The sequence below is a fragment of the Tursiops truncatus genome, chromosome 9, assembly GCF_011762595.2.
Source record: "Tursiops truncatus isolate mTurTru1 chromosome 9, mTurTru1.mat.Y, whole genome shotgun sequence".
NCBI lineage: Eukaryota > Metazoa > Chordata > Mammalia > Artiodactyla > Delphinidae > Tursiops > Tursiops truncatus.
This window is the reverse complement of record NC_047042.1, coordinates 43,517,974-43,537,438: the sequence shown is the minus strand read 5'-3', so window position 1 is coordinate 43,537,438 and position 19,465 is coordinate 43,517,974. Positions and strand designations below refer to the sequence as shown.

At 37.1% G+C, this 19,465-nt stretch overlaps 1 protein-coding gene across 1 annotated transcript in view; it reads left to right on the top strand.

Moving 5' to 3' along the window:
• Positions 1-19,174, top strand: part of NXPH1 (neurexophilin 1) — a 292,562-nt gene extending 273,388 nt beyond the window's left edge. Inside the window, exon 3 of the mRNA XM_019931387.3 lies at positions 17,238-19,174. Within this exon, the coding sequence (XP_019786946.1) occupies positions 17,238-17,999 (762 nt within the window). The 3' untranslated portion in view covers positions 18,000-19,174. The remainder of the gene's footprint in view (positions 1-17,237) is intronic.
• The last annotated feature ends 291 nt before the right edge of the window (positions 19,175-19,465 follow it).

Sequence of the window (19,465 nt, the reverse complement as noted above, 5' to 3'; positions counted from 1 at the left end):
CATTTCCCCTTCAAGGCAGCTCTGAATATAACATTAATCTATAATTCTCTGTGTAAAAGTACCAGGCAAGGGAATTGAGCTAATATAATTTTTCCAAACCCTAAGCTGTGGGATTAGGATTAATGGATTTAAAAAAAAAAAAACCAAAAAAAAAAAACCAAAGGACCAACATTGTTTCATAATCTCATGAAAGGGTTAGTTTAACAAAAATATTTACTTAGAAAATTTATAACTAAACATAATTAAGTAGAGTAGATTTTGATCCAGTTTATTTTATCAGATAGCAATAATTCAGAAGAATTATACCAATGCATTACAGAAGTGTAACTAGTAAAGAAAGTATATTTCTGTGCTTTCCATTGCCTTTTAGCCATTCTGAATTCCTTGGCCTTTGGAGGTAAATGAATACTGTTGAGATATACAGTTGACCCTTGAACAACATGGGTTTGAATTTTTCAGGTCCATGTATTTGCAGATTTTTTTCAGTAGTAGATATTATAGTACCACTCCATCTGTGGTTGGCTGAAACCACGGATGTGGAGGAACTGCAAATATGGAGGGCCTAGTACAAGGTCTATGGGGATTTTTTGGGTTTTTTTTGCCACAGCACACGGTATGTGGGATCTTAGTTCCCCAACCAGGGATCGAACCCGCACCCCCTGCAGTGGAAGCATGGAGTCTTAACCACCCATGGAGTCTTAACCACCAAACCACCAGGGAAGTCCCTCTGTGGGGATTTTTGACTACACTGAGGATCTGCCCCTAACCCTCATGGTATTCAAGGATAACCTGTATTTGTGTTGTAGGCTGATGAATGGTGAACTGTGACTGATGAAAAAAAGAGGATGGATATTCAGCTAGTAGGCACCAGTGTTAAACTATTTAAATACTTATGTATTAATTGGTAAATAGCCACTGTCCTGAGCCATTAGAGTGTCCCCCATACTTCTCTCTGCTATTCTGGGCACTCTGGCCACTCTAGCCTCTGGCCCTTCCCCCCAAGACAATTCCTTCCCCTCCCTAAAGTCCAGCACCTGAAGAGTTGACTAGCACAGAAGGAAGGCTCCGGGACAGTCAGGTGCCCCAGCACTCATCCTGGTGCTGATACAGTTGTTAACGATTTAACACGCCAAGGTAATTGGTTGAACGTGCTAGGAAAGGTAGCCATTTCTTCTCTTACTCAAGTTTTCTTATTCTTACATCTTTCTCCCTATGTTTCTCCTCCATTCATAGGCTCCCAAGGGAGCATAAAAGTACGACTTTGGAAATGATACATCCTTTCTCTTGAATTAAGGATGCCTCCAGGTATACTCATTTCCTATCTTCTTGCCTTATTTTATGCTACCACTTGTGAATACGATTGAATAATGGCAAACATTTTGCTTTTTACAACATTTATGTCTAGTTTTAAATGGATTTGAGAATAATAGATTCTAGATTTCCCTAATAAATGTTAAACTATAAAATTAAAAAACTGGATCATGTGTGTATGTATATGTGTGTGTGTACAGACACAAAAAAACCCCATATTGATGTGTGTGTGTACTTACACACACACACATATAAACATATTCAGGGTTTATTTAAAAAGTCATAACTCGTAATACTTAATAATATATTAATGTATTCCTGGCACGGTATTTCTTTAGGTGCTTATAACATTTCTTATAATGCGACAGTGTTATTCCTTTGCATTTCTTCTTGAAGCGCATTTGCCCTCTCTCAAAACAGAGTATTTATGTAGTCATATTCAATGTGAAAAGGGGATCTTTCTTTGCACATATTATATGTAAAGCAGGCATGAACTCAGCTTTTGATTAAAACGTAGTTGTGTGACCTTCTAGCTCAGCTTTAATTGCATTTAAAATTCCTTTCTGCACCTGTACTGAAGATTGCAAACCAATATTAATAAAGTAGGCTTAGAGCAGTGCAGCACCTAAGCAATAGGTTCTTGACAAAAGTTATTTACCTAACTAGAGTTTCATTTCAAAGTTAACATGTTTCTGTGCTACTTGAATAAAGCACTCATCTGAAAACTCTGTTAGACACTTTAACCCAATTTAATTTATTCCCTGAAAGTTTAATCCCCTGCTGACAAGAGTAGTTACAAATTTTCCAGAGTCACAATCCACTGAAGTGAAAAATGTTTAATGACATCATAGGTACTGAGCTTCAAGAGTTTAGTTAAAAATCTTCAAAATGTAAAACAGGGGGCAAGAGTTAATAGGATATTTTATATAGTTATATTTCAATCCTATTACAAATCTTTCTAAAGTCCCTTACATCTCTACCATTAAAGCTATGCAAAATGAGTTACTTAGACATCTCCAGGGAGCAGGGAAGGAAAAAAAAGACACAAATTTTAAACCATAAAAGCAAATCTCTTCTGAGCTTTGACATTTAAGTGGCCCATTCAGTCATTTTACATTTTATAAAACCCTCTTTGTAATCACAGTGACCAAACAAAGCAAGTATTAGGTGCCAACCATCTACAGTATTCTGTGCAACTATACAAGAAAGCAGCCCAAAAGTGCACAACATGGAATGCTTTGGCACCCATGTAACAAACCCCGACTTGGTTTTATACAGTTAAATTATGCAATAGAAGTCTATTTATCGGTTATTAAAATATTTTTGGTCTGACTGCCAGAGAGTGAGGATAAAAACAGGGGAGGAGAGAAAGTAAATCTGAATTGACTTTGTTTTTGGCACAGTAGAAAGCAGTTGGGTTCTCTTTATAGTTTCCTAAAAATCTAATTATTCATTTGGCAGTTGTACCTCTATAGCGCAACTGGATAGTTGTTTTAAAATATGCAAAGCACAGATTTCAGATTTAATAGGAGATAATGACCACTTTATAGCCTGTCAGGTCATGGCCTATTTGGCCTAGTTACAGAGATACTGCTTCATGGTTCAGTGCTTGAGACCTGATGATGGCTCCAGGAGAACAAAGGTGTCGTTGACATAATAGAAAGTAAGGGTTTCTCTGGAACTCTAATGGGATGCTCTGTAAAGAATACATCAAAAATGTCATGGAGGGCTTCCCTGGTGGCGCAGTGGTTGAGAGTCTGCCTGCCGATGCAGGGGACATGGGTTCGTGCCCCGGTCCGGGAAGATCCCACATGCCGCGGACGCGGCTGGGCCCGTGAGCCATGGCCACTGAGCCTGCGCGTCCGGAGCCTGTGCTCCGCAAAGGGAGAGGCTACAACAGTGAGAGGCCCGCGTATAGGGGAAAAAAAAAGAAAATGTCATGGATTAGATAGTACAACTCTGATGGGGGCATTGGGTGGTATTTCTCTATACTGTATCATTAAAAAGAAAGAAAGGAAGGAAGACAAAGAAACAAAGAAAAGAGAAAGGAAGGAAGGGAGGAAGGAAGGAAGGAAGGAAAAGAAAATTTTAAAAATCTACAGTTTAAATCAAGTTTCTTTGTAAAGTCATAATTTCACATTCTAAAACTAGGATCATTAGTGAAAATCATATTGCGCTTGGAGTATTACCACTTCAAGGGAATAACAGTGCACTGGTTGCCAGAATGACTTGGGATGTCACCATTTAGGCAATTCCCATGGACAAGGGCATCTGCCTTAAGAGCTGGGATGAGAGCCTATGGCCTGGCTCCAGAGCCCCTGCTTTTACCACTACTCCAAGATACCTAAAATGTACAGTTTTTTTCTACATGACGTTAAATTATGGAAATTAGACTCTTCTATACAAAATAACCACACGGATCAATGTAACTATCTGGATGAGTTTAAAAAACACCAAATCAGAGCAAGTATTATTAACAACTACCATTTATTGAGAAGAAATATTCACATACATTGTTTCTAATTCTCAAAATAATGCTGGGGCAAGGTATTCATATCAATTATAATGAGAAAATTGAGGTTTAAGAGATTATTGCTTTGAAATTAACTGAGTGTCTGTATACCTGAGTACCTGGTGGGTAATGAACAGTGATATGCTAGTCAGCTCTTTTGGAAGAATGATGATTCAAGTAATACTTGAAGTTCTACATACAGGGTTGAAGCATGAGGATACCTCTACTTGGTCAAGGTCAATTGGCTCATGCCCATTCAAGGAACTGAATGACCATGTATACTCTTGTTAAATAGCAGTACATTGTGGTAACAGCAGAGCAATCTGGGGTTTTTGACACAGAATCTCAATGTTGCTTCTTGGATGTGTGATTCGAAGGAAGTCTCTTTGCCAGAGACTTAGGGTCTTAGTTTCCTGCAACCTATCATTGGATTATTGGTATCAACATCCCAGGGAGGTTGTCAGAGTTCAATCTACTCATATAACATACTAGTTTTTGATTGGAAAGTAAATACTATGCAAATATTACTTTAAAAATCCTTCTGACTTAAAAGAATGTCAGCCTCAGATTGATTAGTTAATCCAGGAAACAGGTTTTTTTTTTTTTAAACTTTAGCTTCATTTAAACAAAATGTGAAATGAAAGAGCCATAAAATGACAAAATTAAATGAGTTTATTATCAAAAATAGTAAAACAATTATACGTAATGCAAATTAATTATCTGTAAAATTATATTAAATAGTCCAAATGACTTGCAAGGCTATGATTTAGTATAGTACAATAATATTATTCTCTCTACAACTACTCAAAGCATTGCTTCCTTCACTGTCAAATCCAGGAACACTCTTTTCCCATTATCGTCTTTGTCAGTCGAAAGCTCTAGAACTTTATTATAAAGTGATTTGCAGCACACAAACCCAAACTGAGGAATATTTCACAAATTAAGTAGCCTATAATGTTTACATTTTACAAAAATGTAAAGGACAAGAAACAGAAAGAAAGGCTACTGAATGGCCATAAGAACTAAATGCAATGCATGACAGTGGATTGGACCAGAAAAATTAGTAAGTGTAAAGGGTATTGTTGGGACAATTTGATATTGACTATAGATTAAATTATAGTAAAGTATCAAGGTTAATTTTTTTGATAGCTGTATTATGTGTATATAAGAAAATGTAATATTTCTCAGGAATTACTTTAGAACTTCTTTAAGAGTAAATTGGCATGCTGTCTCCAACTTACTCTGAAAATGGCCTAGACGCACAGAAATACAGATAATGCACACGTGTACATATAAACGTGTACATATATACATGTACATATAAATATACATGTGTATATAAATGAAAGAGAGAGAAAGCAATAAAATGATGTGTGATCAAATGGAATTAATTGGTGAATCTGGGTAAAGAGTGTATGGAAGTTTCTTGCAACTTTCTGTAAGTTGGAAATTATATTGAAATTTTTAAATTACAAAACTATATAAACATAAATACTGTTTTCTGTGCAGATTCCAACTAAGATAGATCATGCTTGCAGTCTGTCTAAAGAACCAAGATTACTTAGCAAAAGATGATTTCACTTGTAAATACATTTCTTGACTGTTTAAACCAGCCTCCACTTTGAGAAAAAAAACATATATCTCACACCTTCCTTTAACATTATGTCAAACTATGAAATAAATATTCTGACTAGAAGCAAATCAATGATACACTTGGAATAAGCTTTTTAATACAGTACACATTCCAACACCCCCACTACCAATTCTGCTATAATCCTCAGTATATATTACAGCTCACGTTACCCTGGCTTTACTTTAGTAATCTCTTTTGGGAATCACTGACTTTCAAGGCTCATAACAGGAGGGCAGCTCCAAAGTAGTAGGACCTTATCTATAAGAGAGTCTAAAGTACTGATGTAGGTTATCTAGAATGAGCAGACATACAGATTTAGACTGAGTACAATAACTTCCCTGAGGTTAATTTTTTAAAATTAAAAAAAATCATGGTTATTTAACAAATGCTTGCTGATGGACTTATAGAAGAGAGAATCTGACAAACTTTTGCTTTAACTTTGCTTTTTTTTAAAAAAAATAATAAGTCTTCTGAAAATAGGAACTGACAAATTTTTTGGAAACAAATATAAAGCACTTTCTCTTTTAGAGACTAAAGAATAACTCCCTCTGTGTTATCATTTGCTTAACTGAAAACCTATGACAACTGTTTGCTCGTTTTGATTCTCTCTCCCCTCAGAGCAGTCACTGTTCAGACTTAAGTCTCAGGAGGTCTGAGCATAGGTTTGTGCACATAGTCAATCCAGGAGACTCCAAGCTGTAATTGAGATACACTCACTGGGTTAGTGCCTCTTTGTTTCAGGGTTAGCAAACGATGGCAAATTTCCATAGTATCCCCTCCTTCCACAAAATTAAGAGCAAAGATAAGCCAGTTCCTTATTTTGAAGTTGACACCCTGATTTCCAGTTTCAGTAAACTCTGGAGGAGACATAAGGTACCAGCTCTTATGGAAACTTTAGAACTCAAGAAGAGTGGACTGAATACTAGGAAACCTTCACTATAGTTTTAACTCTGCCCCTAACCACCGTGGGAACTTTAGGTGAGTTACTTCAGCTCTATGGGACTCAGCTTCCTAAGTCATGAAATTATTTTCAAGGTCCCTTTTAGCTTCAGATGTTTTGTGATTCTAACTCTCAACAATCATGGATTTTAGTGATATAGACAAAAAGCAGAAATGTCACAGTTGTACTGTATTTATACTCTGTCAACTCTAGAGTAAAGCCAAACATTCCTGTAAGACTCATATTTTTTAATAACAATTTAATTTGTACTGTTAATGAACATTTTTATAGCTCCATTTGAGCCTTTGCAAACACATCCATAAAACTGGTTGTATTGCTTCAAGTTTATAAAACCCCACTGCATTTTCCAAGAAAGTGGGCATTTATGCAAAGAAATAGCCTAACACATGCCTAACTGCCTATTTCAATTATTATTTGTCAATACAGTATCCACTTGAATAGTGCAAACATAATGCCCCCGGAAAGTCTGGCGGATTCCTGTTGAAGGAACCTCTGCACTTAGAATCCCATCAGCATTTTCTTTCATTTCTGTCTTAGCATCAAATTTCTGGAAATTCAAGAGAGAAAATCCAGAAGATGACACTAACTTTCCTGCCATCCAAGAGACCACACTCATTGTTTCATTAAGCTTTTCTGATATTTGTAAAGCCTCCAAAATAGTTATGTTCATATAGGCATTTTTGCTCTTATTCACTTTTCACTTTGATTTAAATAATACTCACATTTATTTGTAGACTTTTGATGTAACATTCCTGTCTGGTTATAATGACCTATAGCATCAACTCACTTGTATTTTCTTAGAAAACTATCACCTTTTCTCTTGCACCACTGTGGATGTTTACAGAATTACACAAAGCCTCCATGAAGGCTTACAATATAAACACTTTTATTTATGCCAGAAAATGAGCTGTTTATCTGTTTATGGGGCAAGCTCATCTGTGAAGGAACATCGTTAGGTGTAGGTAGGCACTCCATTCAAACATGCATTTATTCATTCAGCTGATATTTATAGAGCACCTACTTGGAACCTGGCATTTTATAAAGTGTAGTAATAGTGACTAAGGTATTAAATGACCACTCCCACCCCCATGGAGATGACAGTTCAGAGAAAGAAGATGAATAGATAGATAGATAGATGATAGATAGATAAGGATATAGGTATAGGTATAGATAATAGTATTACTTTTATGAACAAAAATAGCACAAGGTGCTCTGAGAGGATCAACCATTCCTGTAGAAATGAACTTTAGGTTGGGCTAGAGGGTGAGTAGGAGTTAGCTAAGCAAATGGGAGTGGGTAGAAAGGATTCCAGGATGGAGAAGCAGCCCATGCAAAGGTCCTGAAGTTGGAAGAAAGAGAACACATAAAAAAGTCCGATGTGATCTGAACTCTGAGGCCAAAGGGAAGAGCAGCCAAAATGCAGCTGGAGTTGTAGAAATACATTGCATTGACCTAGACCCCGAACATACCCTCTGTGAGGAATCAAAGGCTCACAACTGCTTCTTTAGTTGGTGATGGCTTCTGTAGTAGTTTCTTGAGCAACAGTGACCTTCCTGGTCTCTGCAGCTCATAGAAGAGGTAGCTTCCAGGGGCTGCAACAGTCAGCAGGTACCACAAAGGTTCCTGGTCCATCTTCTTTTTTCAAAGAGCTCTGGGGCCCCTAGTGACACAATTCCATCTGACTTCAGCACCAGGAATAGAGACAGCTGTCAGATGTCCTAGCTGTGCCCTCTAGTGGCAGGTGGAGTGTTACCCAGCTCTTTTGAAAAGGGTAAACGCCCTCTCAGAGTTTGGAAGTATGCATGTGGGGACATAATGGGTGGGGGGTCGGGGAGGAGAGGAAATTCTACTCTAACAGCCTGTCTTTCTTTCAATTCTCCTATGATTCCTTCTATCCACAGTGTTCACAGCAGTTCACATTAATGCTGTGATAAGTCATTTTAAAGTACATTAAAGGTCAAGGGAATCTCAGAGCTCTGCTTGCACACACACTTTCCTCCATCCATCCTTTCTATTGTGACTACTCTTACATCGTCCTCAGTCTCTTTGGGCTCTGTTTGCTCTATCTCTCCATGACCCATCTCTTCTCCTCCTGTAACATAATCTGGGTGAATATCCTTCTTTGATTTAGTGAAACGGTCCACTTAATTTCCTTGGTAACAGAAAGAGCCAAGTACTTTTCTTTTTGGAATCTAGGCATACCACTCAGTTTTACATCTGATTAACTTAAAGCCACAGCACCTAAATCCAGAGGTCATCTTTTTCCTTGTTGATGAGATCTCTCTGCCTAAGCATCCTTTTCCCTCAGCACTTGGGTTTTTGATATGAGATTCCACATGCCATGCTTTAAGAAACTGGGAATAGGGGGAAAGGGTAGGGCCAAGACCGAAGTGAAATGTAGCCCAGACTCATGGTGTATCTGGTTCCCAAACTGACAATAATTGGGTAAGAGATTTGTGTTTCCCGAGTGCTAAGAATGTTACATGGAAGAAACAAATATCAAAGAACGGATGCTAATCTTATCAGAGGGACTTCAGAAAAGAACAGGTTGGTTTAAGAGCTTTCAAGGGAATTGTTTTCTCATGGACATAGGGACCTTTGAAGTTCCTTCAGTGCATGAGTTGTGTCTTCCCTGAGCTATGCCTTAGAGCCATAGTGGGGCCTGGTGCTCTAGGCTGGATATGCTTTACCACATCTTGCTCTGGTCAAGGCATGATCCAAAGATATATATTTACTCAATGTCAAAAGGTTTTACCTAACTAAAACTCCAGCATCACCATCCTTTGATAAAAGGGTGAGGGGTCGATTCTCTTTGTTGGTTTTGTCTGTTCACAGGACATTGGATTTGTTCCACTTCGGGAAGCTGGAGATTCCCAGTTTACAGTACTTTTACAGGAATGTGGAGGGACCGTATTTCCAGAATCTGCATCCCCTTTTGTATTTCTGGGTTGATCGTCTGCCTTGTTGTCCACTCTGTACCTGTGAAGCTCTGATCAGTCTCCACACCTTCTAGCCTGATAAGAAAGAAGTCCTAGAAGAATTTTTGAATGAATCCAGGATCTAAATGGTACAGGGATGATATTCCACTGCAACTAGTCTCCATCACTTTCTTTATATAACGACTTCTTCCTCTGTCTTTTGGAGGGTTTTCAGATCAACCTCTGGAAAATCAAAGGGTGTTAAGTAGGCATATTGTCTCAAAAATATCAAAGTTATTATTTCCTGAGGAATTTGAGTTCTATTGGATAAACTGAATTCAGTATGTTCTCTTATACCATCGCTGTATATGAGAACATATGTATGTATAGGTTGCTGGAAATAGGATTGGAAAGTGAGTCAGTCCTTCCTCATTTGGTCCATTCTAGATAGGTGTGTACTTTGTTGGACTTTAAGAAGCTATAAACTTTCAAAAGCCTCCATGTACATGCCTTATTATGGACAATCACTCATATTGGCCTCCAGTTCAGAAAGAAAGACCCTGAATCTAACCCAGCTATTCCTACATATGCAGTATTTGTCTTTTCCTTAAAGACAGCTAGATTTACTGACAAATTAAAATCTCTTTATGCATAATGAAGAAATAATGCTGAAGTGGCTTTGTTTCAGACAGGAAATAGTTTTTCAACATGTTATTTTAAGTGTTTTGTTCATTATTATAACCAAGTATCCAGGAGTACTCACATGAGATATTCCTTATACATTTTAAATGGAAGTAATGTAAAATGCTAAAAAAAGAAGCAACTTTTGCAATGCAAATCTGGGTAAGGTAATCTGTAATTATGTTTTGAGAGAATGGGTTAAGTGGGACTATGTAGAATATAATTTTTAATTTCTCACCAACGTTAATGTGTCTATATATCAAAACTTATATCTATATGTTTATAAAGTGAGCATGAGGGAAGAGACAATATTTTTGTAAGATGAAAAATTCTGTTTCTCAGTAGCAGAAACAGTAGTTCATGGCTCTTCACAAGGCATGCTTTTTCTCCTGCAGTTAAAGAACCAAAAACATTTTCAAGATAATTTTCATGAGAGGACCTACAGGAGGAAGAATCAAAGGGAAAACTAACTGTATAGTTATACAAACTTGTGAGGTACTCAATTACCTATGACTCAGGACCAATCTCCAATACAATAATGTAGGGAATAGTTGGTGCCCTATGTTGGAAGTGAGCCATCCTGCATGGGATCATGAGAACTCATGGAGTAACATACTAAAATTCTTAGCCATTTCTTCAAGTGATGGAAACATACCATGTTTCTAGTTTTTAAGGATGGCATGGAATGTGCAGGCTGATCAGAATGTCTTCTTTTAAAGTTGTTAGGTTAAAGATTAATTATTGCCAATATTTGCCAATACTAAATTGTAATGTACATAATCAGGGTGGTCTCCTACCACCACCTACTACTAAAGATGACCACAGAGTTGTTACAATTATGCTAATTTCCATCTCAGTTTGTTTGGACCGTTTGAGCAGATGTAATGTCTCCAGTCAGAAGATGGGGATAGAATAGCCGTGCGCATTCTGAAAGCCTTGTTTTCCTTTTCTTCGGGGCTTCATAACCTAGCTAAGCATGATAGCTCTCAGGTGTTGAACTCATACTACTTTCCATACTTTTATTTGTGCCACATATAAAAGCTTTTATTTTATCTTCACGAAAACACAGTGAGTAAGGTATCATCTCTATTTTCTAGTTGGAAAACAATATGGCTCTAAGGGGTCACTGGTGATAAAGCAGCAGATTTTGGATTTAGCCCTGTGATCTCTGACTGCAAACCCCATTTTCTTAGTTCCTATGCAATACAGCCTCCAGCAACTACTAGGTTAAGGGAGAGGCATGAGTTCCTTTTCTGCTTTTCTATTGTTAAGGCAGCACTGCTACTCCTGGAGCACTGCTTTGTAGCAGAAGGAAATGATGTGTTTTTGATGTATTAAAATACTAACCCATTTCCTCTGGCTTATCACATATAATACAGGAACTCCAAGTATTGTCAATGAAGTCTATGCTCTAAACTTGTAGGAGAGAAACCTCTATGGGCCACATATCCCACCAAAATCTTGGTTGTGGCTAAAGAATCAATGAACCTTCACTATTGAAATAGATGTAAATAAGAATATAAACCATATATGTCATTTATTGAGTACTTACTCTATGCGAGGTACTCTCTCTCCCAAGTTACAAAATGGCATAATACAGAAAGAGCATCCCTCAAAGAGATTATAGTCCTCTTGGTGGAACTCTATGAAAAAGAGTCTAACGTGTCTATAAATATCTGTGTGCTTTTCCCTAAACTAGTTAAGAAAGGGTCTGGAGAAAGCATGAGCACACGTAGCCCACCTTGTGGGATTTCACAATACCTGAAATAGAAAAAAATCCTAAATTTTTTGGAGAGAGAAGAAAATAAAACACAACAAAATGAGTTAAGAGATGAATGACTATTCTGCCCAGTGTAAGCCTATGGCCAGTAAAGACATTTTTAGGCATGGGACAACTCAGATAGTTTATCTCTTTTGAACTCTTTTTAAAAGAATCACACAAATCTATACAACCATAGAAATGAAAATCCAGCTCAAGAGAGGAGGGAGTAAGTTATCTGAAGCAACAATGAACAGAAAAACCAATGGAATCAAGGCTAAAAAAATAAGTCTAGGTAACCTGGCTGTGAAACAATGTAATAATTAGGGATCTATCACAAAAGGTATCCCCAAAATAGAAGTATGATACATTCATATTCTAAAATTCTATTTCCCATTTAATAAAGATGATATACCTGGATGTACTAAGACATATGCATCTCCAAGATACTTTGTTGACTGGAAAAATACAAAATGCAAATCATAAAATATGACACTATTTATGTAAAATATTTATACATGAAAAAATAGTGAAAATATTTAGAAACAATATACATCAAAAATTTGAGGTTTTACCTTTGGAGAGAGAGGTGGGATTGTAAGGGAAGAGGGGTTGATGATGAAGATAGGCTTTTAATTTTTAGTTCATAAATCCTATAATGTTTAAATGTTTTGATAAACATATATTAATGTACAATTGAATGATTAAAATGATTTTAAAAATAAAGGAAATACCCTGTGGAGTAGCTAAGCAGTAGCTCTTTCATTTACCAGCAGTAATCTTGGATAAGTCTTTTTTGAGCTTCCATATCTCTGCCTGTAAGCTGAAAATAACAATATTGATCTTAAAGTCTGTGTGTGAGTGAGTGAATGAGTGAGTGCGTGTGTGTGGTTTAAATGAAATGCAATGCCATATGTAAGATGCTAATTACAATGTCTGGAATATAGTATGTCCTTAACCAATAGCAGTTAATAGTATGCAACATATATTCAACCTAGGAAATCATAAAGCTGCCAAAATGAAGTTGTAATCACAGAGCAAGGCCGTTTTGTTGATTAGTTATTCACTGATCAGAGATACTGCTTAAGCATCAGGTTATCTAAAATTTTTGTTTGGCTTAAATACTCATACAGTTGGTGAAATAAATACATGATTTTCAAAGTAATCTTGAGATAATTTATATTGAACAGTAATAGATCAACAGTAAATGTGTGGTTTGGTAGAAATTAAAAGGCATCTTATTGCTCTTTTGTAAAAAGAGGGACGCAGACATCTGGAGGCGCCTCTAGTTGGAGATGTACATGTAAAAGAGTGAAATGTTTGTATAAAATCTCATAAGGGCAGGAGCATAGTTGAAGTGGCAGTGAAGTTTATTTTTCCCAAGTGGTGCCTTTCAACAATATTTTAACATCTTTTTTTTTTTTTTTTTTTTTTTTGGTACGCGGGCCTCTCACTGTTGTGGCCTCTCCTGTTGCGGAGCACAGGCTCCGGACGCGCAGGCTCAGCGGCCATGGCTCACGGGCCCAGCTGCTCTGCGGCATGTGGGATCTTCCCGGACCAGGGCACGAGCCTGTGTCCCCTGCATCGGCAGGCGGACTCTCAACCACTGCGCCACCAGGGAAGCCCTCAACAATATTTTAAAAGATAATATATTGACATTATGATTGTAAGCCTGCAATGAAAAGATGTTAGAGAAAGCAATGCGAAAGCATGACCCTGAGGTATATAAAGGAGGAGCTAGATCAAGATCATTGCAACTTCTTATATACTTACACTCCCACCAGTCAACAGTAGTCTTTTCTCCCCAGCTCCACACACAGGTCCTGCCTCATACATGCTCCCTTCATGTTAGATCCTAGCTCTGTCTTTGTTTACGGTTGAAGAAAATGACCCTTCTCTTTGCACCTATATTTGAATGTTCTCAAAAGAAACATAAGCTTTAAAATGCATATACCTAATCATGTTGAGTCTTTATGATTCTCATTGTTTCTAAAACAGGCAAATCACATAATTTGTGGAAATGGTATCACTGGACTAGTGGGTCAACTCCTTTGGAGTGGGCGGGCGTTGGCCACTTTTGCCTTGGAAAATTATATTCAGTTAGGAAGTATCTTTGGTGTTTTCAATGTTATAGGAAAAATTACTCTTTGTAGAAAAGAAGGTTCACGATGCTTTGCCTTTTTGGAATTTAGTCAATTAGAAATTGTCAGATTTTTCTTTTGGTCTCATTTTATGCCATAGTCTTTGCCACCTCTGTTATCATTTGATATACTGACGTGGAAGGATCTTTAGGTGACTTTTAAAAAGAAACTCTTTTATTGTGTTTGTAAAATCAATGGTACAGGGTGTTCTCAGTATAAGGGTTTTTTAAAAAAAAAGGTATTGTTTATTCAGTAAGGCTCAAAATCGATTTCAATTTTATGTGTACATTTATGTGTTGCAAAAATGAAAATGCTTAAGATGTAAGCAATATAATAGAGTGAGAAAGCCAAGGATTCCTGATTGCATCTGGGAGTAGATGTGTTAAGCTTGCTGCTGTTCTTTGTCATCTTACATCGTCTCTTTACCACTACTGAAACTTGCTCCAAGAAGGTCCTTTGTAGTGAATTCAAAAATCAAGAGGCTTCTTTTCAAGTGTTTATACTTTTTTTTTAACTTGTTACTTTTGTATTCCTTACAGATGTGAGCAAACTCATTAATTTGCAACTTTTTCCTGCTCCTGCTTAGCCAGTAAATCATCAAGTTGAGTTAATCCTACCTCTAAAATATCTCTTATATCCATTTTTTCTTTTTCTTTTTCTCTGCCACTGCCTTGGTTCAAGCTCATTTACTTTCTCGAATGAAGTATTGCAATTTGTTATTTAACTAATTATTCCCTCAAGTTCTCTCCCTACCAATCCACCTTTCAATGTCCAATCGGTGATTTTTCTACAGCCAGGATGACCTACTTAAAAGCAAAACATGCCGAAATTTAGGGATTCCCCATCATATATAATAATAATTTTAAATGCCTTCACAAATTGACCCTAGCACCTTCATAATTTGACCCTAGCCTACCTTCTTCAGGTTCTGCTGACTTCTTGCAACCTTTTCTTCTCTTTATCCTCCCAGTCAATTCTCCCTAATGTTCAGAGGTAAGGAACAATTTTCCATTCTTACGTGTGACATGTTCCTTCTCAACTTTTTACTTTTACATGGTATGTTCCTTATACTTAGGAGAACTTCTCTGGCCTATTCACTATCTGTTGAAGTTCTAAACCTCTTTTTTATCTGCCAGATCTGAGTATCATCTCCTCTGTTACATCTTCTCTACCTTTTAACTTTGACTATGACTCCAAGAGTATCATACATAGTGTTGGTTACATCACACTGCTATTTGCTTAACTGATTTCACTGTTAGATTTTGAACATCTTGAGGGCAAGAACCATGTTTCATTTACCTTTGTATTACTATTATTTTACTGAATATTAGCGGAATCTCACTATATAGTTATTGAATTAATAAGACAAAATGAATCAGTGTTTTGTATACTGAACAGATCTGGGGACTTTCCTAAGGACCCTCCCTGATTTTTCATGACTGGTATTCTCTTTGAGACATTGCCCTGAAAGGGAAGAGAAGAGAGAATAAGAATATTGAAGGCAGTGTTGATGACTACAACCTGCTTTGATTCTGTACCCAAACTGAGATATTCCAGAGAGGTTTCTTGACTGTCTGCACCACTGGAAGCTGTTCACATCACACCATTGAAGGCTAATACATTCATTGCATTTGATAGTTGAACAGTTTAATAGATGAACTTATGCTCATGTCTTATTAACCTGAGTTTTACTATCTACTCAACTTGTTATGTTTTTAGATTGTTACAGCAGCACTTTCAAAAGTATATATATATTTAAATTGTTTGCTTTAGGTTTTTGGTTATATAAAAGGGAGATTTTCTTATAAAGATACCCTTTGCTCTCAAATCCTACTGTAAGTTATTCATTTACATAAAATATTAGCCAGTGGAATTCAGAGATAAAATGTTTGAGGATGATAATAGTTAGAATACTAATGTTGAACACTCATCGTGTCCAGGTGACTGTCCATTAGTGCTTTAAATGGAGTGTCCTATTTAATTCTCAAAACAGAATGATGTGAGGGAAAGCGGCATCATTCTCCTACTCTGTAGAAGAGAAAAACAGAAGTATAAACAAGTTAAGCAACTTGCCCACACTATACAGCTGTGAAGGATCACAGCCTGGATTGGAATTCCCGGGTGTCAGACTCCAGAGTCATAATCACTATAGCTGTGGAGAGTATAATTTAGAAGTAAATTTCTGTTCTACCTGAAAATCAGAGGTTGTTCTGCTATCAGAATCTTAGCATCCTCTTCAATAGGTTGGTTCTTTCTCCTTGAAATCTGACACTTCCCTTTTTTTTTTACTCCCTATATGCTGCTGGTAAATGAACTCTAAATCCCTTTTCACTTCTTCTTTGGGACAATTTCATTACTGCTTCATGAGCCAGCGCACCATGATGCATCTCATTACAGCCCCTCTCCTTGATCAACTGTGTTGATGATGAGACACAAGTACCAAGCCATTACCAAATGCATGCTTGTATTTATTCTTTTTGCTACCTGAAGAATGGGAAACTATCTATGTAATTCTAGAGATTAGGATATGTATTCATTTCTTTTATACTAAAGATAAATATAGAGGCTGCAATAAGAACAATGCCTATAGAATTAGGCAAGTACAGATTTGGATGTTTGACCAATTGATTAAATTTCATTGAAACAAAACAAACAAAGACAAAAACAAACTCTAAAATCAAAAGATCTGCACTACTCTTATCAGTTAATGTTTGTCTTCCTAGATCGCATTTTAAATTCCTTAATGGAAACAATTGTCTTATACAGTATGTTTCTTGCTAATAATGGGTGATCATAAACATGTTATTTTGTTTTGACCAGATAAAATATACTACAGCCTCCTTGCCAAACTAACTTTCCTTATGTGACTGTGGCTGTGGACTACCAAAAGCCTATAGTACGTCAGTCGACGTATTTCTGAGAATCATACTATTATAAAGCTTATGGTGATCTTGAAGTAAAAAAGTAACATAATCGTTTGTAAAATTTTATTTTAAGAGTGTTTGGATTTTGGTGCTGAGAAGTAATTACTTTAGTGTGATTTATGTTTGAATTTAATTTGCTTTATTCATGTTAGGTGGCCTTTTTCTCGTCAAATATTTTTATATAGTCTTTCTGTCATGTTTAGTGGCTTTTATCCACCTACACCCCCTCTCTCCCATCGTTGTATGAAATAGAAGTGGTACTTTATCATGGCCTAATAAATATTGGCTAGGTGCTGAAGGTACTTTAATTCCCAGCCTCTGAGAAAGGGCTTGGATCTTTGTGTTGGGTGTTCTCAGATACAGAGATGTAAACGCCATTTTTCTGTTCCATTTGCAGGTCACATGTGCCAATTTAACAAACGGTGGAAAGTCAGAACTTCTAAAATCAGGAAGCAGCAAATCCACACTAAAGCATATATGGACAGAAAGCAGCAAAGACTTGTCTATCAGCCGACTCCTGTCACAGACTTTTCGTGGCAAAGAAAATGATACAGATTTAGACCTGCGATATGACACCCCAGAACCTTATTCTGAGCAAGACCTCTGGGACTGGCTGAGGAACTCCACAGACCTTCAAGAGCCTCGGCCCAGGGCCAAGCGAAGGCCCATTGTTAAGACGGGCAAGTTTAAGAAAATGTTTGGATGGGGTGATTTTCATTCCAACATCAAAACAGTGAAGCTAAACCTATTGATAACTGGGAAAATTGTAGATCATGGCAATGGGACATTTAGTGTTTATTTCAGGCATAATTCCACTGGTCAAGGGAACGTATCTGTCAGCTTGGTGCCCCCTACGAAAATAGTGGAATTCGACTTGGCACAGCAAACCGTGATTGATGCCAAAGATTCCAAGTCCTTTAATTGTCGCATTGAATATGAAAAGGTTGACAAGGCTACCAAGAACACACTCTGCAACTATGACCCTTCAAAAACCTGTTACCAGGAGCAGACCCAAAGTCATGTGTCCTGGCTCTGCTCCAAGCCCTTTAAGGTGATCTGTATTTACATTTCCTTTTATAGTACAGATTATAAACTCGTACAGAAAGTGTGCCCCGACTACAACTACCACAGCGACACACCTTACTTCCCCTCTGGATGAGGATGAATGTAGGGGTGAGACTGAAGCCTGAGGAATTCAAGGTCACATGACAGGGCTGTTACCTCAAGAGGAAGGTCCCATCTGTTGCCTGGAATGTGTCTACACTGCTGCTCTCGTCAACTGGCTGCAAATACGCTCGTGGAAAACAATCTGATGTAATTTCTGCCCAGTCAGCTTCATCTCTCAGTATAGTTGTAAATCACCACAGATTCTAAAGCCACACTTGAAGACATGCTCTCACACATAGATGTACACAGACACACTCTCATATACATTTCAGCTGGCATCCGTCATGATTCTTGTCAAGAGGGCTTTCGTTGTCTGACTCATAATGGTTCAGGATAAACGATCATCAAGCAAAAGGATTAACTAGACAGTGAATGGTTTTTAGCACTTGCTGTTATGGAAATCTCCTTTAAAGTCTTGAGTACATGCTAATCAATAATCCCCACTCATGCATTTCTACTGCTTGGAGTAGCTGTACTGGTAAATACTACTGTAGGAGTATATGCTTGTTAAAATTGGAAAAAAAAATGTGTCTTTAGAGCTCAGTATTCTTTATTTTATGAACACAACAAGTGTAGTAACTTTTTCCAGCATTCAGTAGGCACATTCAAGGTGATACGAGATGGCTCTTTTTTCTATGGAGGGAGCCTGTTCTCAGTAAAGATGAGCAAACATTTGGAATTTACACGTGGGCAGACACTGGATTACAGCTTTCATCACCAATCATTGGACTTTTGCAAAGTTGAGACCAGCTAAGGTTGCTTAAAATAAGTTCTGATCATTATATAAGAAGGGAAATGCCTGACAGACACCATGTAAGTTATGTGTCTGTCTTATCTTTACTACACATATTGTAACAAATTCAATATCCTAGTCTTCATTTGTATGAATGGTTTGTATTGTACATAGTTTAACCAAGTGTTATTTGAGCTGCTTATTAATATTAACTATGTACTTGTCTCTCTGCTTGTTATTGGTTAAAAAAGAAAAAAAAAGGATATGAGGAATCCATTCTATCAATGTAGCTGTGAACCCCATTAAAAAGACAAACTTAATGTACAAAGCATTTATTCAGCTCAAGTATTGTTGACAGCTATACATATACAACATTACAGTCTGTCTGTATTTAGATATTTTATTTCTGGACAAATGAAATGTACATAAAAATAAAATGCTTAAATTTGAGTTTCAATATGTACTTGTGTAAGATGGTGATTTAAATGGTTCTGACAAGAAAAATGTGTTGGAATACAGTCATGGTTTTGCATCTCATGTCTCTAAATTTGTACAGAACTATCTAAATTGCTATTAGTTGCCCAGTCAAAACAACTTAGGAGTTTAAGTCTCAAAACTGGGAAACAGTTGTGGCATTCAGTATTACATACATTTTTGGTTTGCTGTCATGCTAGTTGTCCAAGAATACCAAAAATCAATGAACATAAGGAGATGATTGAGGTCTC